At 56.5% G+C, this 22,998-nt stretch overlaps 1 protein-coding gene across 4 annotated transcripts in view; it reads right to left on the reverse strand.

Annotated features, from left to right (window-relative positions):
- Tbc1d16 (TBC1 domain family member 16) overlaps window positions 1–22,998 on the reverse strand; it is a 72,084-nt gene that overhangs the window by 10,824 nt on the left and 38,262 nt on the right. For all 4 annotated transcript variants that reach the window (XM_027955566.2, XM_071603909.1, XM_071603908.1 and 1 more), the window contains 2 exons: window positions 1,367–1,528; window positions 521–668 (listed from right to left, as the gene is read on the reverse strand). In XM_027955566.2, the coding sequence (XP_027811367.2) occupies window positions 521–668; window positions 1,367–1,528 (310 nt within the window). The remainder of the gene's footprint in view (window positions 1–520; window positions 669–1,366; window positions 1,529–22,998) is intronic.

Below are 22,998 nucleotides of genomic sequence, written 5' to 3' on the forward strand. Positions count from 1 at the left end.
TGTTCCGCGCGGGGCCGGCCTGTCGGACCGTCTCAGCGCAGCCCGGAATCCAGGCGAAACTGCAGCTGACATTTAATTCAGAAATCAAAGGTTGTTCAATGCGGGGGAAACCGCCCAGCGCCGGCCTCGGAGCCAGCGGGAGGCTCTGTGGGAAGGAGGCTCTAGAGTCAGCCCCGTTTCTAATAAGCACATGCGGTACCTTAAACAGATAATTAAAGGGCTCTCATTACAGTCCTATGTAGATGGAGCAAAATATGGCAGGCGTCTTGTCAAAACATGATGTCTCAAGTGCAGAGCGCTGACTTTCAAAAAGCCCGGGCACTGACTGCTTCAAGCCCCAAGTGCAGTGCTGTCACCAGCCAGCCACCACAGACGGCCCCAGGCCACCAGGGGCCACACCCTGGGAGTCCGAGGGCCGGCAGCAGGGTGCACTGGGGAAGGTCTGGGCCCTCGGGAGGGCAGGGAGGGTCCAGTGGCGGCCCCTAGCGTGTGGGGCCTGTGGGGCAGGCTGGCCGGCTACCTGGTCCTCGAGGTGGGACTCGGTGCAGAACTTCCACTGCTGGAACACCTCGCACAGCTTGTCCAGGCCACCGTGGTGGAAGTGCAGCACCTTGTACTGGCTCTCTCGGCTGGCCACGACCAGCTGGCCACTGGTGCAGGCCTCGTCACTGAAGGGACATGGGGCGGGGATAGAAAGCCCGATGAATATGCAAACGCTGGTTTTCATTTCCAAGTATAATCAGGCAGTCGCTGGTGTCCTGCGGCAGGTGGAGGGCATCAGCCACACCCAGCAAACCCAGGAACCTGGGCCCCCCCCAAGGCAGAACAGCCCCTCCTGGGCAGCCTGCTCGAAGGGTGTCCTGCCTGGCCACATGGTCCCGTCTGTCCAGGGGCCTGGGGTGGACACCTGTGCAGCCTGCTGGGGGACACTGAGAGGCTTCCTCTGGGGGAACCCCAGACACTGGCCACACCCATCAGTGTCCCAGCTCACCTGGCCACCCTCAGATAAAGGCTGGGGCACGCTCTGGTTGCGGGGCCCTCCGGGACAAGCGTGCTGCTCTCTGCACAGCCTCTCACTGGTGCTGCGTGGCAGCCGTAGGGGCTGCAGGCAGGCGGCCAGGGACCCTCGGACCCACCAGAAGGAAAGGGCAGCTCTGTCAAGAAGGCTGCATCCCCCATGCTGCCCTTGAGGCAGAGCCAGGTGGAGAGGACAGTGACGGCCACTCTGCACAGCGCCTTTGCTTGGTCTCTTCTCTAGGCCAGAGTCTGAGTGACGGCTACCTTCCCCCTCCCCAAGGGCAGAGTTAGCCAGGGCCAGAAGGGCTGGGACAGCCCAGCCCCCAGGAGGCGTCCAACGGGTCCTCACCTGAAGAAAAGCCGCAGGGAGCGCATGTGGCCCAGGTCCACGCGGAACACGCCGCAGATCTGCTCCGGGGCACAGCCCCGCTGAGCCTCGTCCCAGCGCGAGGTCTGTAGGAGGCCATTGCTGTCCAGGAAGCGCAGGGTGGTGTCCGAGCTGGAGGGGGAGCTGGCAGAGCAGGCCACGTGAGGGCCAGGGCGCAGGGGTGTGGGGAGACCACCATGTGCTCTGGGCCTCGACACAGACACAACCCAGCCTGCCCTGCTGGGGCAGACAGCTGTCAGAGCTAGTGAGTCCTGCTCTGGTCACGCACACCTGCGCTTTAATCAGGGTGGGAAAAGGTCTTCATGATCAGACCCTGCTCCACTTCAACAGTGGTTACAATGACAGACAAGGCCACCATGACTGGAGTTAGGATCCTTGCTGTGTGACCTCATGCACGTTAGCAGGCTTCTCTGAGCCTTGGCTTCCACACTTGCAAAGTGAGGACAGTTACCAGGCTCTGTGTGGAATAAGCAACTGTAAAGTGCTCAGCACAGGCCTCGTCCTCGCACTTAAGAAGAGTAGCTGTTTGGCAACATTTTTAGGCAGAGTGGGGCTTCCACATGGGTTTCAAGTGGCTATATTTCTGAATAAGCACAGATTGGCAAGAAATCACTTCTGTTATTAACACCACTAATACAGCAAGCATTATTAAACTCCTGTATGGCCTGGGCCTGGGCTAACCCCTTCTCATGTGCTTTTATTGCCTACAATTCTCACCATCAGCCTATGAAACTGAGCAATGCTATCACCCCATGGTACAGAAGAGGAAACTAAGGCCCAGAGAGGTCAGCAACTCGCCCAAAGCTGCACAGCCAGCGAGTGGTGGGGCTGAGATCAGCTTCATGGCTCAGTTCTCAGGGCCCATTTCACAGCTGCTAAGTCTGCGGCCCAGCAGCCCAGCTCCTCTGTTCTAGGTACCCTTGCCAGTGGTTATCACGTGAATTCAGCCATACCACGGTCACATCCTGCCTCCTGAGACCTCAGCATCACCAGCCAATGCCTGCTCCAATGCGACCTGAGCCAAGGGAGAGGGGGTGTGGGTCCCAGGCTCTGCCCCACACTGGTAGGGCAGCAGCCCGGGCCTGCTGTCCTGCTGGAGCCCAGGACACAGTGGGACTGAGGCGCCTGGTCCACGCCCTCCTCTCCAGCCTCCCTCGGAGAGGGGCCTTTGGGCCCTTGGCTGCCTCCAGAACAGCACCAGGCGCTGTCCCTTCCCTGTGGGCAGCAGTGAGGGAGCGTCCTCCACCTGGGGCGCGGGGGCTTCCTCCTGGGCCTGGAGGTCACCGGCGCAGGTACAGCCCATTGCAGATGGCGGGTCGGCAGCAGCCTGAACCACCTCGGGCACAGGCCACGAGGCCCCAAGGGCTGAGGCATTGGCCCGTCCTCCCCAGTGGACCCTGACGCAGGTCGCAATGTGAAGTCATTGTGCTCAGAACAAGGCGGGTCGGAGGACAGAGCCGGCCCCCCACCAGGCCCCGCACGCGGCCTTCCTAAGCTGCTTAGGGAACAAGGCGGCTGGTGGCCAGAGCTGGTGCTCAGAGGGCGTCCAGCGGCCCCAGCCCCCACCCTCTCACCACCACCCAAACACACCATTCGACCCCCCCAGGTCTGCACGCCCCCCTCCTCTCTGCGCACTGTCCTGCTGCCCGGCCCTGCTGGTCCCCCAGGGAGAGCACATTCCCAACCAGAAGAGAGCCCCAGAGGGGCCACCCCACCTCCCCGCAGCTGCCTCAGGCAGAAGTCTGCCTAAACCCGTCACAACTCCTGAGGGGGAGACTGTTTGCATCAATTAATGGACCGATTCCTTAAGTCAAGACACTGTGCTTGGGACCTACAGCTGGGGGCCAGGGGCTCAACTGGAGCAAAGTTGACAGAAGCCTTAGTTCCCTGGGACCTGGGACCTGTGTCGGCAGATGCCACCTTGCTCAGCATCCACGAGCAGCCTGTCCCCCCCCCCCCCCGTGGGCTGCACGGGCTGGGGGCGGCCACCCCAGCTCCCAGCAGAGGCTCGACACAGAACCTACGTCATTTAATACTCAGACCTGAGTGAAAACAGAAAATGTCTGGGAACTCAGAAGTCACTGGAAAAAAAAAAGCTTTAAAGGAAATAAAACCTGGGATGGAAATATGTTCAGTTTTTTATGATCTTTCTACATATGTGAAGCAATTTGGTTTTAGGAATATTCATATGTGCTGCATATCATCTGGCTTGTTCATAAAATTATTATGTGTGATGCATTAAAATTAAAAGGATGGTTTATTCAGCAATTCCTCCCAGGCTGCTCTGAAGGGCAGAGGGAGAAGACGGGGCAGTGAGTGCAGACTGAGCACCTCCACCACAGAGGGGAGGCCCCGGAGCACCTCCCAGGGTGAAGGGCCGGGGATCTTGCTCACAGTAGGACCATGCAGTGCACATAGGCTGGCGTCTGCAGCTGGCTACCAAGAGTGGCACCTGTCACCCCTGTATCCGGTCAGGTCCTGCTCCTTGAGAGAGAACGTGGCAGAGGGTTGCTATGTAGGTCCCAGAGCCCAGGCTTGGAAAGGCCTGGCAGCTACTGCAGGGCCCCCTCACCCAGCCAGGCACAAAGCGAGAGCCCAGGAGCAGAACCCACTCGCTGACAGGCAGGCCCCCGCCAGCAGAGCCCCGACAGCCGCAGCTCCTGGGGCCACCCCCTAGGAGCCCAGCACATGGCCAGTCTGAGGCTGGCCCACCCCGAAGAGCTGTGGGCAAAGCCAGGGTGATTGGGGACATTTGTTATGCAGCAATAGGTGACTGACACATACAGGAAGTGTCTGTTTCCAGAAAAAGCCTCCAGACCTACAGCGGTGGCTCTCGAGGTCAGAGGCGCCAGGGACGGGTGTTAACATGATTTAAATATCCAAACCTCTACGCGTGCTCTGGCTTTCCTTCCATCCCGAGGCTTGGAGTTGACTGAAAGAGAAGCCCCTGGCCCCCAGCTGTAGGTCCCAAGCACAGTGTCTTGACTTAAGGAATCGGTCCATTAATTGATGCAAACAGTCTCCCCCTCAGGAGTTGTGACGGGTTTAGGCAGACTTCTGCCTGAGGCAGCTGCGGGGAGGTGGGGTGGCCCCTCTGGGGCTCTCTTCTGGTTGGGAATCGTGCTCTCCCTGGGGGACCAGCAGGGCCGGCCGCCAGGACTAGCCTGGCTGTCCTCCATCTGGCTCAAGGGAACCCTGGCCTGGCCTGCGGGTGAGCAGGACACAGGGTGCTGGGAGGGGCGTGCGGGCCCTGGAGGAGCGTTTGATGTGATGGAGAGAAGGGTGGGACACGGAGCCTGGGAATGATGCCACCCTTTGGTGGCCCCTCATAAGTGTCAAAACCTAGAAGCATCCAAGATGTCCTTTGAAACGTGAACTCATGCAAATATAAATAAGGGACACTGTGTCCAGACAAGAGTCACCGCCCAAAGAAGTAAGCTGTCGAGCCACGAGAACACAGGGGACACGCTTGGATTCCTGTCACCAAGTCCAACCTGGGTGGCAGGGCTCAGGGGAAGGCGTGCAGGGCGTGACATGGGATTCAGGGCGATAAGGTGGGCTGCCTGTGCCACCCGCCGTGGGTACATGACCCTCCAGTGTGAACCTGGACTCGGGGTGACGATGACGGGCCAGCGCAACTCACTGTACCAAAAGTGCCACTCTGGTGGGGCGTTATGCCGGGTAGACTGAGCGTGCGTGGGCCCGGGGCCCAAGCGGGTCTCCACTGTCCAGCCAACTTTGCCGTGAACCTGACACTGCTCTACAAGACAGTCCACCACTAAACACAGCCACGGGGAGAGTCGAAGGCCACAGGACCTCAGAACACACGCGGGGTGTGACCAAGATGAGCCGTGAACACAAGAGCCGTCATCAGAAAGCAGCAGAGGAGAGGCGGCCAAGGAGAGGAGAAGAGCTTCCCAGAGCGCAGACAGTAAAGTGCCCACGTCTGTGGCAAGGGGGGACCCATCGCAGCGGGACACGACACCACCAGGGAGGCTTTGAGGTCAGCAGCCGCTCTGAGACCACAGACTCTGTGCAGCGAGGACTGGGGGGTCAGCCTTCCACAACGGCAAACTGGCCCGGTCCTCGGAACGGCAATTTGGAAATCGGATGCAAAAGGCTTAAAAACATTCATGCATTTTATTTATTTATTTTACACAAATGGAGCACAACTTTTCATTTCTCTGGCTGTACATGAGGTGGAGTCACACCACTGTGCAATCAGACCATTCATTCATGCATTTTACCACTTGACTTCCTTAAAAAAAAAAAAAAAAAACCACTGCATTTTAATTATACAGAATAGTGGATTGCATTGTGTTGACCCTTTAATTTCTAGGAGTAAATCCAAAGAAAAGAGTGAAAGATGCCCACAAAAAATACATGAATCGACACAGAAAAAGCAACAGATAAAGACCCAATGCTCAATCATGATAAAAGCCAGGAGTCACAGAGACCCTCCCCAACTTAATAAAGGACACCCACAGACTCCGCTGCTAACGTCACCCTTGGTGGTGGAGGCCTGAGTTGCTCCCCGACCAGGGATGAGCTAACCATGCCTGCTGTCACCGCCTCTCGTTGGTGCTGCGGGCAGGACAGGAAAAGGAAGGAGAGTCACAGGGATTGGAAGAGGAGGTCAGCTCTCTCTTTTCAGATATGACTGTTTTAAGTTAAAAAAATCCCAGGGGAGGGCTGGGCTGGGGCTCAATGTGGAGCACTCGCCTCACATGCGTGAGGCACTGGATTCGATCCTCAGCACCACATAAAAATAAATAAACAAAATAAAGGCATTGTGTCCACCATATAATATATATCTCCCAGGGGGATCATGAAACAACTTTTAGAATCAATGAATGAATCTGGTAAAATTATAGTTGAATGTTTTTAATATAGAAAAAAAATTAGTTGTAAAATTGTTAAATTACCAATACACAACTGGAAAAATAAAATAAATACAAAACATTCAAATTATAGTAGGGAAAAAAACACACGAAATATTTAGAAACAAGTTTAACAAAAGATAGTCAAAGCTAGGCCCAGTATCGTACACCTGTAACCCCAGCAATCCGGGAGGCTGAGGCAGGAGGATTGAAAGTTTGAGGCCAGCCTGGGCAACTTATCACGACCCTCTCTTAAAATAAAAAATAAAAAGGGCTGGGGATATAATTCAAGGTAAAGCACCTCCGGGTTCGATCCCTAAAGACCACCACACTGAAAACCCAGATGGCTGAGAGGAACGGGAGAAGACTTGATAAATGGAGAGGTGCACCATGCCCATGGATGGGGCAGTCACCACCGTGAAGACGGCAGTCTTGGGGCTGGGGTTGTAGTAAGGGGTGGAGCGCTGGCCTGGCATGTGTGAGGCACTGGGTTCGATTCTCAGCACCACATGTAAATAAATAAAAACAAAAGTCCATTGGCAAGTTAAAAAAAAGAGATGGCGATCTTGCCCAAATTCCAGCAGGAAATTTTTGGTAGAAATCGGCAAAGTGACTCCAAAATTTTCAAGGAAACACAGAAGACCCAGCAGAGTCACATCAAGTATAAAGATGAAGCATGAAGTTGCAGGGCTTCCCTGATTTTTTTTTTTTTTTTGATATTTATTTTTCAGTTCTGGGCAGACACAACATCTTTGTTTGTATGTGGTGCTGAGGATCGAACCCGCGCTACCGCTTGAGCCACATCCCTGATTTTGAGACTTATGAAGCCGTAACAATCGAGAGACTCCAGCAGGGGTGAAAAGGTAAATATGGTGAGACAACCAGTGAAACACAGCAGAGTCCGGGAACAGACGGTTGACAGGGAGAGAAGGCGACTGAATGGAGGAGAAGCTTTTCGGTAAGTGGGGCTGGGTCAACTGGCGTCTGTGAAAAAGTCAGTGTCAGCGCTTTCCTGTGCCACACTCAAAAAAGAACTCAAAATGCACCCGACATAGACGAAACCTAGAGCTAGAAAGCTTCTAGAAAAATCCGTAAGAGAAAAAGGGTAAGACCTGCAAGAGAGCCAGGCTTCTCACACAGAACACAAAATCCACAGACCGTAAAAGAAATGATAAGTTAGAGGAAGAACAATTTCTCTTCAAAATACTCTATTAAAGGCAACAAAACTTGGGTCAGAGCCTCGAAGCGAATGTTCCGCGTGTTTGTCCAGTAAAGGCCTTTTGTCCAGAGTCTGTACAAGGATCTCCTCCCATGCAGACACGCCACGTGAGCTGCTAAGTGCTTCTCAGATGTGACACCAAACGTGGACACAAGAGGGAAGGAAAGATAAGCGGAGGTTAATTAAAATGAGAAACTGCTTTTAGAGACGTTTTAGAAAGTAAAAAGACAGATCACACACTGGGAGCATACATTTGCAAAATATATGTCTGGGAAAGGACTGTGCCCGGAATAAACCAGGAATGCTCAAAACTCAGCCCCAAGGAAATGAACAAACAATTTTAAAATGAGCAGAAGTTTTGAAAAGACGCTGCGCGGAAGACGTCCCCGAGGGCAAGCAGATGAAAAGGTGCTCGCTTCAAACCCAGCGCAGCCCTTGGCACACGCGAGCCCAGCACTCACTGGAAAGCAGAAGGACCAGGTCACGGGAACAACTGGCCGGCCGGCCGGGGTGCAGAGCCGCTGGGGGGCTTGTGCGCTGCTGGCGGGATGTAAAGGGAGGGGCCACTTTGGGAAAGAGTGTGCAGTGTCTCAAAAGTCACGTGCACCCTGACCGCAGGACACAGCACCTTCTCCTGCCACTTACCCAACATGCGAGAAAAACACTCACGCAGAAACCTGCGTGTGACTGTTACAGCAGCCTGTCCACAACGCAAAGGCAAGAAACAGTGCAGACGCCTCCCGGCTGGTAAACGGGTCAAGAGACGGTGGGTTGCAGGACACAGAGTCTCCCCAGCCAGGAAAGGCAGGAACAGGGACTCACGGGACCACGGCACACATCTCAATAGTGCAAGGAGCCAGACACCAACGCCCAGTCACGACATCATGGCTGGGGCTCAGGGAGGGGCCAGGACCCTGCACCCAGTGGGAGGGACCAGGTAGGGCTGGACAGCTGGCGAACTCCGGGCCCTGGGCTCCACCCCTGGCACTGAGAGAACTAGAATACCAAGACGGTCATGCCAGGTGTCGGAGAGGACGGAGGAACCGGAACTCTCGCAGGCTGCTGGGGGGCGGTCACAGGGCACACCACTGTGGGAAACAAGCGTCTGGCACTTGCTTCAAAATCAAGCTTACGCCAACTGCGAACCCCAGCCCCTCCACGCCCAGGTGTTCACCAGGAGAAATGCGAAATGGCCACACGCAGAGGCTCACCCTCAACTGTTCACGGCAGCTTTATCTGTAAGAGCCAAGGAGCAAGGACCACCCAGGACTGACCAACGCCGAAGGCCGAAATGAAATGCTGTAGAGAGGAAACGGCTCTGTGATCAGGGGGGACTACCCGACCGGCAGATGTGCTCAACCCCCACACGCTGCAAAACTGCTACCCGGAGGGACCGAGCCAACCCCTCCTCGCGAGAAGCAGGAACCGTGTAACTCCAGCTGTCCAAGTCCAGGAAAGGCTGACCCGGTACTGTGGCACCCCTTCACCTGTCCACAGAACTCCTTCCACATTGTAAAATGCAAACACTGTTTCATCTACAGAAAGATTCCCCACGCTGCACCCAGCCCCCACCTTCTGCTGTCTGCGTCACCCACCTGGCTGGTCCAGGTGCCTCCCGGTGGCACTGAGCAATGCTTATCTTTGTCTGGCTTATTCCCTCAGCACAATGTCCTTGGGTTTTGCCCATGTTGTAGCAGGTGTCAGAGTGTCCTTCCTTTTGAAGGCTAAATAATATTCCACCCTACGGACAGGCATAGTTTGTTTATCTATTCATCTGTCAGGTGCGTCCACATTTGATGTGGCCAAGCTGCTGTCAACGAAGGTACACAGACCCCTCTCCTGTCTCTGCTGTCCATCCTTCTGGGTGTATGCCCACAAGGGGGATCCGTGGCTCACGTGAGAACTGTGCTGCAGCCTTTCGAAGATCAGCCACGTACCCCCCAGGTGCACCCTGCCCAGTTCCACCAGCGCACATGGGGTCCCGGGTCCCCCACCTGCTCACCAACACTGCCACTTTGTTTTGCCTGCTGTTTTGGCAGAGGTGGCCCGTCACTGCAGGCCAGCTGGGCGTTCCCTGAGGGTCAGCAGCACAGTGGACAGTCGGTGGACCTTCTTTAGAGAGAGGTTGGTTCAAGTCTTCTTTCCATTGTAAAGTGGGCTTTTGTTGGTGACTTTTAGAGGTCTCTGCAGGTCCTGGGCATCACCCCTCGCTAGACAGGATTTGCAGATGTGTCCCGGCACCTGGGTTGCCTTCGACCTCTGCCCAGAGTCGGACCCAGCAGCTTTGAAAACGCTCCTTTGGTGCCATAAACTTTGGTGTCATATCTAAGAATTGCTGCCAAGTTTCATCTAGATCATCCTGGGGCAGGGGCAGGGACGAGGGACGGACCACACAGGTGTGGACAGAAACCCAGGGTGATGGACATGTCCACTGCTCGACGGTAGTGATGGGTCACGGTTACAGAGGTCAGCACTGACCCAGCCGTCGGCTCGGTCATACACTTGATGATTAAACGTCAATGAAGTTTTCAGACACCCACCAATATCCCCCCCCCCCGTATCGCTGCTGAACTTCCAACAGTGGGAAATGTGTTCGTGTGCCCCGAGACAGCCAGCCGACGCCCAGCGTCACGCCACTACCAAACACTTCATAAGAGTACTTAATGACCCAAGAAAACGCTCACATTTTAGGCAGAAAACGAGCTGTTAAACTATCTGAAATATGATGTCAATGTGGTTTTCCATAAAACGTATTTGTAGGTATTTTATATCTACATGAACACAGAAGTACAAAATGATTCTAAAACTGTGGAAATGGTCACCTCTGGATGTCACAGTCACAGTTTACTTTCACACTGTTCTTCATTTTTTTCAAGTTTTCCAAAAGGAATAATGAATCATTTTGATAATCAGAAATAATAAGCAAATCTCCTGTATGCTCGTTTTTCTTTAAACCAGAAGTGTGGAGTCAGTATTTCTGTTCCTTTTTTTGGTAGTACTGGGGATTAAACCCTTGCTGGGATTTCCACCACACCCAGTTTATCTTCTTTTTAAAAAATGCAGCCTTGTTTATACGACCTTCTTACTTTTTATTTTGAGACAAAGCCTTGCCAAGTTGCCTACACGGGTCTCCAACTTGAAATCCTTCTGCCTGAGCCTCTGGCGTCAGGAGTGCCCCCCCACACTACTGTTCTTTTTATATTACAAGATCAATGGGATGATTTAGAAGAGAAAAAAAAGAAATAGCGCACAGGCTGAGCGGTCACCATCTCCACTGTCATTCCCTGGGAGATAGGAACCCCCCCACAGTCCACCCAGGGGCAACACAGTCCCTGCCAGAGCCCCCGCTGCCTCTCTACGGACGGTGACAGGTGGATCCTAAAACTCACCCAGCAGCGAAACAGACCCAGAGAAGCCGACCCACATCTGGAAGGAGGAGGCTGGAGGACGCACACCACCTGGTCACCCTCCGCAGGTGCTCGGGACGGTGTGGTGCTGGCGCAAGGTCAGCAGGGATCCGGAGAGGAACTGAGAGTCCAGAAATAAACGCACACGTTAGGGCCCATCGGTTCCTGCCTAGAGCACCCAAATAATACAACGGGGGAAAGAACCCTCTTTTCAACAAACGGGACAACCGGAAATCCATAGAAAAAGAACCGAATCAGACCACGACCCCGCACCATGGACGAAAACCGATTCAAAACGGAGCAAAGAAACTTTGTTTCTCTAAACTCCTAAAGAAAACATAGGCAGCCTGGCATGGTGGTGCACACCTGCAATCCCTGCTGCTAGGGAGGCTGAGGCAGGAGGATTACAAGTCCAAGGTCGGCCTGAGCAACACAGCAAGGCCCATCTCACAATAAAAAGTAAAAAGGGCTGGGTGTGTGGCTCAGTGGTAGAGCTCCCCTGGGTCCCATCCCCAGTATCCCCCAAAAATATCTCTCTCTCTCTCTCTCTCTCTCTCACACACACACACACACAGAGGAAAAAGAAAAAAGGGCATAAATCTCATGAACTTGAGACCACGTCTCATGACCACATGTCCCTTTCACGTGGCATCAAAAACATAGGCAAATGAAGAAGGACAGATAAACCTGACTTTATAAAATTAAAGGCTTTTATGCTTTAGAACACTCTCCGGAAAATGAAAAGACAACCCTGGGGGTGGGGATACCTGCAGACCTGACACTGATGAGGGGCCAGGACCTAGAAGCTAGAACATCTAAATAGAAAGAACAGGTGACCCGAAGAGGACACGGGCAAAGGGTGTGGGTGACGGTTCTCCGGGGAAGACCCACAGGTGGTCAACAAGCACCTGAAAAGATGCCCCTATCACCTTTCGTGGGGCCACGCCCACCAACGGCAAGGAGAGACCACGCGGCCCGCCGTGGGAGACACGGCAGGACAAGGCAGAGGGGAAGGGGACGAGGAGAAAGCGGCCCTCCCACGGTGCTGACGCGAACATGGGACGGAGCGTCCAGTCTGGAAAGCAGTCAGGTAGTTCCTCAAAAATTAAAAATAGAGTCACACTGCTAGGTAAATCCAGGTGAACGGAAAACATGCGTCCACACAAAAACAGGTGCACAGTAACACTAATCACAGTAGCCACAAAAGGGAAGTGACACACATACCCCTCAGCCTAGGAACGGATGAACAACGGAATATGGCTCAGCCATGACAAAGAGGGAGCGCTGGTACGCCTGCAGGTGCGTGAGCCCCACATGGTATCAGAAGGGAGAGAAGCCAGACAAGAGTGCTCATGCTGTGCGTTCCATTTGTAAGAAATGCCCAGAAGTGACAGATCCACAGACAGAAAACACTCCTGGTGCCAGGGGCTGAGGCGGGGGGTGCTAACTGTGAACGTGGAGCCCGTGCTGGGCTGATGAAAACGTCCTGCACTGGACACGGCACGGCCGCGTGGCTTCATGAGGGTGCTCACTGCCACGCACCGCGCACGAGGTGACTTCATGTCTCAGAAGTTCCACAGAAAGCTCCAGGGCCTCCCCTGGCCTGGAGATGGGGAGCTGTGGTCCCCAGGGCAGGTGGGGGGAGGAGGCAGCACCTATGTGCTGGGGCTGCTCCACAGGGCACCACCCGACGGCGGGAGGGTGAGAGGCCAGCACGGGCCGCTGGGCAGAGGTGTGGGGCTGAAGGGAGCGCAGAGCCGGAGAAGGCCAGGGGACTGGCACAGGAGATGAGCCAGGGAGGAAGGGCAACCCAACCACCCGCGGCTGTGCTGCTGCAGAAGTGGGTGCCGTGGAGCAGAAACCTCTGCTGTCTCCGCGATGAGCCCGTCTTCCCTCCTCCTGCAGGAATGGAAATGACCTCGTGTTGCCAATAACTGAACATTAAATGCAATCCCTGCGTATGTTTACTTCCTTGAAATTTACAAGTAGTAAATAAATAAATTCCTTTTTTTGGTTAAAAATTTCCCAAACGCTGCCGTGTGCCAATTCAGCTTGGATGACAGCCTGTTCCACGCACCCCTGGGAGGTCCTCACGCTCAGCGACCCGGCGACCTTGCATCCAGACCTCGTTAACGTGCTCACACAGCGACGGGCATCTTCCCGCACGGCTCTCGCACCATTTCAGGCCTCTGTGTAAGTGATCGCCATCTTTGGGTTCAACCAAGCACAGACTGAAATTATCCAGTAAAAAACCGTGTCTGTGTGAACACTCACTCTTCTCCTGCTCAGAGTGCCCTGAACAACACGGCAGTTACACGTATCAGGCACTATCTAGAGGTGTGTGGCTTTCGTGCAAATGCTGCGCTGATTGTATAAGGGACCTGAAAACCCTGGATCTGGTATCGTTGGGGGTCCTGGAACCAATGCCCTGTGGGACCAAGGGCCACTGTAATAGCCCAGGCAATTTAAAAAGAACAGTCTTTACTCTTTTACTCAACTGGACTCATTAATGGGAATCAATTACCCCTCTCTACAGCAGTTAAGTCCATTCAGGCAAGAGTGGAGGGGGCCGGCCCCTTCCAGGAGGTGGGCTCACCCAAGCACAGAGGGAGGCCGGTTCCAACACAAGAGACTGGACCCCAAGCAGCTGGAGAAGCAGCAAGTGGGGGCGGACGGGGGTGTGGCCTGGGGAGGCTTCACCTCAGGGGCTGACCTGGGGAGGAGGAGGAGCCCGCAGGGCATGGTCCTGACCCACAGAAGGGATAATAAGCTGTGGCTCCTCTACACAACAAAATATCCTTAGAAAGGAAGGAAACTGTATCTGTAGGGCACTAATTAGAAAGAGTCCATAGTGTAAGGAAGACCAGGGAGAGGCAAGGGGAGGGAAGGGGAAGTGCTGGGGTCCATGCTGCTGAACGTGTCAAGTGAACCCCACTATTGCATAGAGCTGAAATGCACTAATAGAAACATTGTTTTAAGAAAGAAAGGCCAGGCGCAGACATGCAGGCCTGCAATCCCGCAGCTCGGGAGGCTGAGGCAGGAGGATAGCAAGGTCAAGGCCAGCCTCAGCAACTTAGCAAGGCCCTGAGCCACTCAGTGAGACCCTGTCTCTAAATAAAATATAAAAAAGGGCTGGGGAGTGGCTCAGTGGCTGAGCACCCCTGGGCTGCACAAAACAAGATAGGGAGGAGATTCTGATGCAGGCAAATGGAAGAGCTTGAGGACACTGTGCTAGTGAGACAAGGCAGTCACAAAGGGACAAGCATAGGGCAGTTCCAGCTCAGAGGGTCCCCAGAGCAGGGGAGGGGTGGCCAGGGATGTGGGGAAGGGGAGCTAGAGAGCTGGTGTCTGGTGGGACATGGTTTGGATTTGGGAGGAGAGAACGTGCTGGAGGTGGGCCCTGGTGATGTTTGTACAACGATGTGGACGTACCGACGCCAACGGCCATGTGCTTGAAAGGGGCTAAGTGGGCGGTCAGTTTGCGTTATGCATATTTTATTAAACAATTTAAATGGGCCGTGGCTTTAGAGCTGGTTCCTCCACCCCACGCACATCCTCTCACCAGGAGCACCTCCCTGGCCAGACGCTGGCCAGCCTGGGGACCCCCGTGAAGGCCACGCTGGCTGGCAGGTGGGCTGGCTGGAAGCTTGCTCATGCCACAAGGCTCAGGTCTACTCCAAGGACAATGGAGAGTTTGTGGAACAGCTTGAGAAACGTGGAGAGGGAGGAGGGAGGCCGGCCACCTCGCTGACTCGGTGACACAGTGTCCCCTGTGCAATTCCCGATTCCACCTGGGGTGGGGAAGTGCAGCACCACACCTGGGCCACTGCCCCTGGAGGAGAAGAGTCTGTCCTCCACGTTGTCCCCGTTCCCGGCCTGCTGTGAGTGACACAGGGAAATAAGCAACTTGCTACTGACATGCAAGGCCACGGAGACCCTGGGGAGCCCCCAGTCCGAGGGGCTCCTCAGCTCTCCAGCCGGGCTCGGGAGTTTCGCATAGTGGGTTCCGTCTCCTGGTTTGCTGAGCTCACGGAAGCTGGCTGCAGAGGACACAGCACGCCCAGTGCCCCGTGGCCTACCTGGACTGCAACACTCCATTGTGCAGTCGAGCTCTGGCCAACTCAGAGATTTCTGGAATTTCTGCCGGGGCCTGTCCACGCACCAGGCCCAGCTGGCTGCAAGGCTTTCTGGGAACCTCCCATGTGGCCTACTTAACAGGCCACTCTGAGCCAACCAGGTGTTCTTTAAGCCCTTGTGAAGAGTCCTTGATCAGTCAGACAAAACGGGCTCTTAAAGAATGAGACCCAGGGCGACTGGAACCTTCTCTGGAGGCCCAGCCGCTGGGTTCAAAGCGCCGGTGATGACTGGGTGGGGGATGGGCCACCCAGAAGTATGGAAGAGTCGGGCCCCCAACACCCCCCGCCTGTCAATGGAAGCCTGTGACTGTCCCTGGAGCCCTGGGTACAGACAGAACTCCCAGCAACATCTACGGCTCCGGACTCCTGTGTCCCCGGGTCCCGCTGGGAGATGGCTCCCTCCAGCTCAGCAAGGCAGCAGCTGCCCAGTCCTGAGGCCGGGCCAGCATGCACCCCATTCCCAGGCACCAGAGCAGGCCAAGGTGAGGGGGACCGGCACAGAGGCTGGCTGTCGATTGCCAGTTCTGCTTTGTCCTGAGGCCGACTGGCCCCCCACACGGTCAGCCTGGGATCTTGACCTTACTCCACTCCAGACGAAGCCGAGAGCAAGGACAGAACAATGACCGACACCTGCAGTGCGGCATGTCCTTCAGGCCCCCGCAGCTGGCCACAAGCCCGCTCTGCAGATGGGGACTTGGCCAGGCTGCAGGGTCCTTGGGCTGCACGGCCTCCCTGGCAGAGGGGACCTCTCCTGGTCTCCAGGCGTCTGGGCCTCTGGCGGTTCCCATGCAAGGCCTTCTGGTGCTGGCACGGGACGAGGAGCCAAAGGACACACGGAAGAGCTCAGAAGAGACATGGCCCAGGAGGGATGGGCCCAGGCAGCGGGTGGGATGGCTGAAACAAGAGGGCCGTGCTGGTCGCCCCGGGGGGCACCCAAGGTCTCCCTGACAGAGGTGAGCCCCGAGGGCCGCGGACCCCAGAAGGAAGAGCTCCCAGGAATCCAGGGCAAGCTGAGGTCCCCATGGCCCTGACCCCGCGCCCCTCTAGCCGAGCCCAGGCCCCCAGGTGCCATCCCTGGGGGTTGAGTCCCCAAGGCCTCCCCTGACCGCCTTTCTGTTGGCTCCTCCCAGGAAGCAGCACAGGGTGGAGGCTGCAGGTCCGCCCCCCACGCCGGAGACCCTGGGGAGCCAGCCGGAACAGGAGGGCAGGAGAGGGGAGGGATAAAACCCCCCATTCAGCCCAAGCCTGCTGCTGCCCAGAGCCGTTCAACGTTGGAACATCCGACCACGCCCTGGGGCATCTGGCTTCCTCCCAACAAGGAGAGCCGGGTCTGGAGTCCCCTGCTTCACGGCCCTTCGCCCACAGAGCCCTGCCCAATCCTGGAGGGCAGTGCCCAGAGCCCACTGTGTGCATCCCGATGGCTGGACAGGGGTGGACGGGAGGGGACTGGCGTGGAGCAGGCCTTCGCCCTCATTGGGAAGGAGGCGTCTCAGCCCACCCGAGCCCTCTCCCAGCACCTCTGCCACCCCCTGATGTGTCCTGTCCCCAAGCCAGGATGCTGTCTTGCCTTCACTGCAACCCTGCCCCACAAGGGCCTGGCATGGAGGGCGACGGGCACAAGAAGAGTCCATCTCTGGGCGGGGCTGAAGGTGGCCAGGCTCTGACCTCGAGGCCCCCCAGACTCGGCAGGTCCTACGACACACGTGTGCTCTCCATTCCAAACAGAACCACAGGACCTCCACCAGGCTCACACGCACGTACCGCGCGCACACACAGGCACACACGCTCGCCCAGTCGGCAGGGCCCTGCCCCATTCCTCTGACCCTGGAGGCCGTGAGGCTCGCTCTGGGGTCTGCTCGCAGAGCCCAGCCAGCCGTGCCCGGGAGGACCATCAATGCTGCTTCCGGAAGGGCAGGTCACCCAGAGCCTTCTGCCACCAGGTGGGACACTTAAGCGTTTGGAGACCTTGGCACAGGCAAGTCCCTTGGGAACCAGGCTCCAGGTGGCTGACAGTGGAGGTGGAACGTGCCACTCTCCACCCTGGAACCTGAGGCAGGGGAGTGAGGGTGTCGGCCCTGGCCCGCGGCAACCCAGCTCTTCAGCAGGGACTCGTAGGCCACGGGGCCCACAAGAGACCAACAGGGACAGGTCAGCCAGGCCCAGCTGCAGGGAGTGGCAGGGCAGCGTCCCAGTTCCAGCTGTGACCTTGATGCCCTGGGGCGCACTGGGCCCGTTACGAAAGGTGTGGACCCTGTGGGGAGCGCAGGCCCAGCTCCAGGGTCACCACGGCTGGACAGCTTGCTGCCCTTTGCCAGCCACAGGGATAGGAACAAGGTGGCCGAGGGACTAGCGAGAATCCAGAGGCGGAAGGATAGAGGCGCCCGGGTTTCAGGGGCTGTTTCCTATTCAGAGTGACCGCACCAATTTCTTGGGGAAAATGAAGAATTTCACATGACAAATCCAACCGCTTCCGTGGGCTACCTTGTCCCCGCCTGGCAGGCAAGTGTGGCCGGGGGGCAGGACCCGGCCTCACGGGCAGCAGGCACCATTTGTTGTGCTGTTCCTCTTAAGGCGCTCACAAATATGCCCTGAGGCCGAGGGACCCGGTACATCTAATAAATAAAGCAGGGTGATTAAGAGCCCTGCGGTCTGGAGACCACCCCCAGAGCTCGGGCACCAGGCCAGGAGAACACATCTCTCCAAACTCAAGAAGCATGAAAGGCAGAGGGCAGGCGGCTTCTGGACTCCACAGAGTCTCACCTGGGAAGCAAAGAGCCTCGGCGCTCACGGGCTCCGCGTGCGCACTTCGGGCACTCGAAGTCCCACCAGGAAGTTCTGTGCAACCTAGAAAAACTGAAGAGTGATCCAAGCTCTGGCTGGAGCCAGTCCTGGGCAGACAAGGCCCGGCTGAGGTTGAGCCCAGGCTCCCAGGGGCGCCATCCCACGGCCCTCCGGAGTGGAGCTGTGACACCAGGACCAACCCACGGGCCGAGGACAGGGCAGGCTGAGGAGGGCAGGAAACAGGGAGGGTGCCAGGGACGAGCCGGGGGTGGTGCTCCTGCTCCATCTCTGCAGCCCCCAGACTCAACGGCTCTCCAAATACTGTCTCGGGAGAGGGACGCTCCAGGTCCCTCCGCAGTCCAGGTGATCAAGAGCCACCCATAGGAGGCACCAGCCATGTGTGGTACCCCCAAACCGTCCAGAACAGGCATCGGGCCCTGAATCCCACAGAAACAGGGAAGGACCCTGGCCTCCTCCTCACAGCCCCCAGGAAGCAAGGCGGCACCTGGGAGCCAGCAGAGGCAGAGGCCAGAGAACAGCCCAGTAGCAGGGTGCAGACCCCCAGAGCATCTCTGCTGACCAGGGCTGGGCCACGGTGGGCTCCATGTGCATCCGGGTCATGGGTTCTGTTGTCCATTCGGGGGTTTATGGGGCCCCATATGGGCCGAGGTCCTGGGCGATTCCCAGACGATTCTGCTATGGCCCTACACAGAGAAACTTGAGGTTTGTGGCAGGCACCTGGCTCCCCGCCAGACCATGAGCCACGCTTCCACAGACCCAGGAAAGCCGCTCACCACGCTGTGACACTGAGAGTGGCCTCCTGGTGGCTCCCACAGCTCCACAGAAATGCAATAATCACCACCCAACCTGGTGGTTACAACTTTTCTGTGACGTTCCCCTAGGCGATTTAAAAATGGAATGAATACTAATAATAATCTGACTAAATTTAGGTCTCCCCTTAGGCATCTGATTAAATTTCATGAACCCTTTATCAGGCATTCAGCCCAAACTCCCCTTCCCTCTGTGCTCCAAAGCGAGGACCTGGTGACCATCATGCGGGGCCAGTGAGTTCCTCCAGCCGGGCTGGACTTACCCTCCCAACGTGACCAGGCAGTAAGAAGAGGGTCACAGGGGAATGGGCGCTGGGGGTCTGGGATGCTCTGTTGCGGGTCAGGTGACCAAGGCTGCCCAGAAGAAGGGTATGTGGTCATACAACCTGCCCGCTCTCTCTTTGGAGAGCCTCTGGCCCAGTCCATTCCTTTCCTAAACACTGAAGCGCAGGGAGGAAGGACCAGCGAGGAGCCCAGCAGGGGGGGAAAAGGGGACTAGAAGCCAAGAACCTTCTGGATTCTGAGGCTCCGGGTGTTGCAACAGCCCATGAAGCTTCACCCTGCCTTTTAGCCAGTCCCGGTGGGTTCACCCAAACCATCTCCAGGGGCCCCAGTGACAGACACTGGGGCCTGACCGGCTCCAGGCCTCTCAGAATGACACCCTGGGCCTGCTGGAGTCTGCACCCTGCCCAGGGATGTCATTCCCCAGTGGTAGGAAGGGGACCCGTGAGGGAGTTGACTTGAGTGACCTACAGCCGACCTGGAGCTCCTGTGGGGCTGGGGTCGTGATGAGACCGGATCCATGGTGGCCCTAAGGCAGCTGTTGGTCAGTCCCTGCTCCTCTCCACCCCAAACTGCAAATAATAATAAAAACCACTTGCACCCTCGGATGGCGCCAGGCTGCTCATCAGGCTGACGTTCACCTCCACCCAGCTCGACAGGGCCAGCAGCCCCCTGCCCCCGTGTCGCAGGAGGACGAAGAAGGAACCTGGCTTGGGCCTCGATTTCTCTGTTCTCCTTGCACCCCGCTCTCCCCGCAGTCCCGGGGGGCCTGCCTGGCGCGGCTCAGAGCACCGAAGACCAACCAGGAACGGACCCTGCTCAACAGAATGTGTGTCCACGGCCAGTCTGGAGGTCTCCGGAAGGCTCCCTCCTGAGGGCCTGGCCGCTCCCTGCCCGCCCGGCCCTGGGAGGGACAGGCCTGGAACGGCTCCCACTTGGGCTCAGATGGCGTCGTCCTCAGGCCTCCCGGGGTAGAGGGATGGAGACACCAGATTAAAGCAGTTCCCCCGCGGCACCAGGTCCAGGTGCCCCAGGTGAGAATTAATGCCCTCTCTCCTGGGTGCAGAGATCCCCAAAGACATCAAGTGACCAGACACAGGACTACGAGGACATGCAAAGGAGAGTGATCGTTACCCGTCCCTGCAGCAGCACGCCCTTCCCAAATGGCCCTGCCCCCTGCCACCACAGCCGAGGACATTCACACCTCCACTGTCCCCACGCTCTTCTCCAGGAGCGAGCTCAGGGTCACACCTGCAGACACTAGTGAGTCCTTCCAGGGCCAGTCTCTGCCTGAACCCTCCTGCCCCTCCAGGGCAGCCCTAGGCAGCAGCAGCGGGCTGTGGCGGGGGATCCTGTGGAGCCCACACACGTGCACACATGCTAAAGCGAACAGACGGCAGTCTTGGGTAGCACTCCTGGGCTGTCTCACAGTTCTTCTGGCTCACTGCGTCCCTTCCAGGGCTGCTTCAGGTTCCCAGTAGCGTGTGTTTAAATGTTCCCTAGAGACAAAGACCTGAGGTGTGTCTCCATTTTTTTTAAAGCAAATATCGTGGCACTGAACTTCTTTGTGAGATGATGTGTGCACACACACCGACCCTGTGTGCACACACAGGTACACGTCACACATTCGAGTATGCTCATGTGCACACAATCGTCCGTAACCTTTGTGCAGGCACAGAATTGCACATCCAGGCTCTGTGCTGTACTCATGCACAACAAGCCTGTGCGTGTCGGGTGTCTGTGCCTGTGCACGGGTGCCAGACCTCGGTGCACCTCTGTGCTTGTCTCACCCAATGCTCAAACCTCAAAAGCAGCAACACTGACAACTGGTCAGGGGCTGAGAGTGCCCCATCTTGGCTTCTGCTTCTGAACCTTCTGTGGACAAGCAGGGAACACAGCTGTGACTCTCAGGGCCCAGAGGAATCCAGGAAGTAGCTGACTATCCGTGCAAGGGTACGGTCCTCACCTGCAGACCACTGTGCAGGCAGATGAGTGGCAAGGGGCAAGTTCAGACAGAACAGGAGCTGGGGACTGCAGCACAGGACCCACACGTTACTGGGGGAGCATAAGCCGCCCACCCCCTGCAGAATGACAGCACGTGGCAGAAGCTGAGAGCAGCGTGGGGTTCAGGTGCAGCCCCTCAGAGGGACTCAAGTCCCCTGCGCCAAGGAGGTGTACAAGAAGTGTCACGCAGCAGCATTCACAGAACCGCCTCCCCCCCCAAGACACCTGCAGGTTCCTCAACAGGGATGTGGGCAAACTGGGGAACTGTGTGGCCTAGAACATTCCATGGCCATGGAAATAAACAGGCAAACAGGACTCAGGCACAGCAGGCTGAGCCGCGGGGGACAGCAGGCCCTGGGATGTTTCCAACCTCCCAGATCAGTCAAAACTAAACAAGACCTTAGGAAGAGCACACTCGTGGGACACCCGTTACCAGGGGAGCAGATGACAGCAGGACACCCCAGGAATTGGTTCCTCCCAGAGCTGGGGACAGGAATGGGCACAGAGACGGGCAGCCAGGGTTCTGGTTCAGTGCAGCGGGGGGGATCCCGGGTCCTCTCCACCCCATGTTGCTGTTGCATGCTACATTGTTTCCTTTGCAAGTATCAGATGTAACAGAATGTTTTAAAATGTTGAACCAAGAAACAAAATTTTATACATAGCCTGTCTACACCTCTGTCAAATAACTTAGGCATCAGAAAGAAAAAATAAAATAAATAAAAATAAACACCGGCTGAAGGAAAAACACTGAAGTACCAAACGTGGCGTGTGGGTGGCGGCGTGAGGCAGGTCTCAGCCTTTGTCTGTTCCTTTTCTCAGCTAGCAGCCATGGTGTCTGCCTTGGTCCTCGGGCTGTCTGCCCTGGGTCCTTCTGTCTTTTGAGCTCACGCCCTGCACTCACCCTGGCGTGACCCGTCTCACTCCTGGCCTGGATCACGTGGGCAAAGACCCGACTTCACATAAGCTCGGAGGCTGAGCAGACGTGGACTTTGAGAGGGACACTACCCTGCCCTCAAAGAAGTGAAGCAGTATTCAATGAGTCCCTCTGAGAAGCTGGACAGCTCGTCCCCGGCCAGGCAGGTCACTCATGGAACATCTCCAGCCTGGCCCCAGTGTGCCTGGTCCTCACTCTGAAGAGGTGACAGCTCCTGCAGACACAGGTCAGTTGCCTTTGTGCCACGAGTGGGCGCCTTCCCCTTCCCTGCTAGGGAATGCCCACCCCTGCCCTGAGACCCTGGGTCAAAGGCGAGGGGCAGGAGGCAGGCAGGCCTGGCTCCCCTGTCCCGTGGAAGCCATTTCTCATTGATCTCCATTTGCTTTTCAAACATGCATTTCCCGTTGTCAACTGTGCTAAACGCTATTTAGTAGCTAATTAACTTCCATGTGAAGACCTCTCTAATTGCACCCTCTCCCCCTCCCCACCCGGGTCCTTGGGGGCCGCCAAGCTGTCCTAGGGCATCTGTTCTGCCGGCTCCTACCTTGCAGAAGCAACTTCAAGCCCAACAACAACTGCCAATCAAGGCTGCAGAGGTCAAGGGGGACCAAATTAGGTGCCCTCCGCTACCGCCAAACTTGCTTGGCGAAGCTTAATTTAAATAAGAAAGCAAAATAGGTTATGAAAAGTAATTTTTCCCAAGGAAACTCGTCACCAGGGGGCAGACAGAGCAGCATCCGCTGCTCTTCAGAATGGCTGATTTCTGCTTTGAAGTGTCCTGACTGGCCATTCTATTTTGATTACTCTGGTGTCTATCTGCCATTCGTCACACGGAGGGATAATCAGAAAACAGGAGGCTTTGATTAACAGTGGCATAAATCACCGTGATTCCAATTACCGCAAGGTCCCTGTGTGTGGCAGGAGGAGGCAGCAAAGGTGGCTGCCAGTCCACGCCCCTCAGGGCCACCGGCCACACTGGGCTTCACCTCTCAGGCTCAGGTTTTATATTTCTACCACAGTTGGGCACAAGGTGTGGGTGGCAAGCCAGCATGCACAAATGCCCGCAGCCCAGACTGGGCTGGACTCCGTCTTAGGCCACCATAAACTGGAACACCGTAGT

This window comes from Marmota flaviventris, chromosome 17, assembly GCF_047511675.1.
Source record: "Marmota flaviventris isolate mMarFla1 chromosome 17, mMarFla1.hap1, whole genome shotgun sequence".
Classification (NCBI taxonomy): Eukaryota; Metazoa; Chordata; class Mammalia; order Rodentia; family Sciuridae; genus Marmota; species Marmota flaviventris.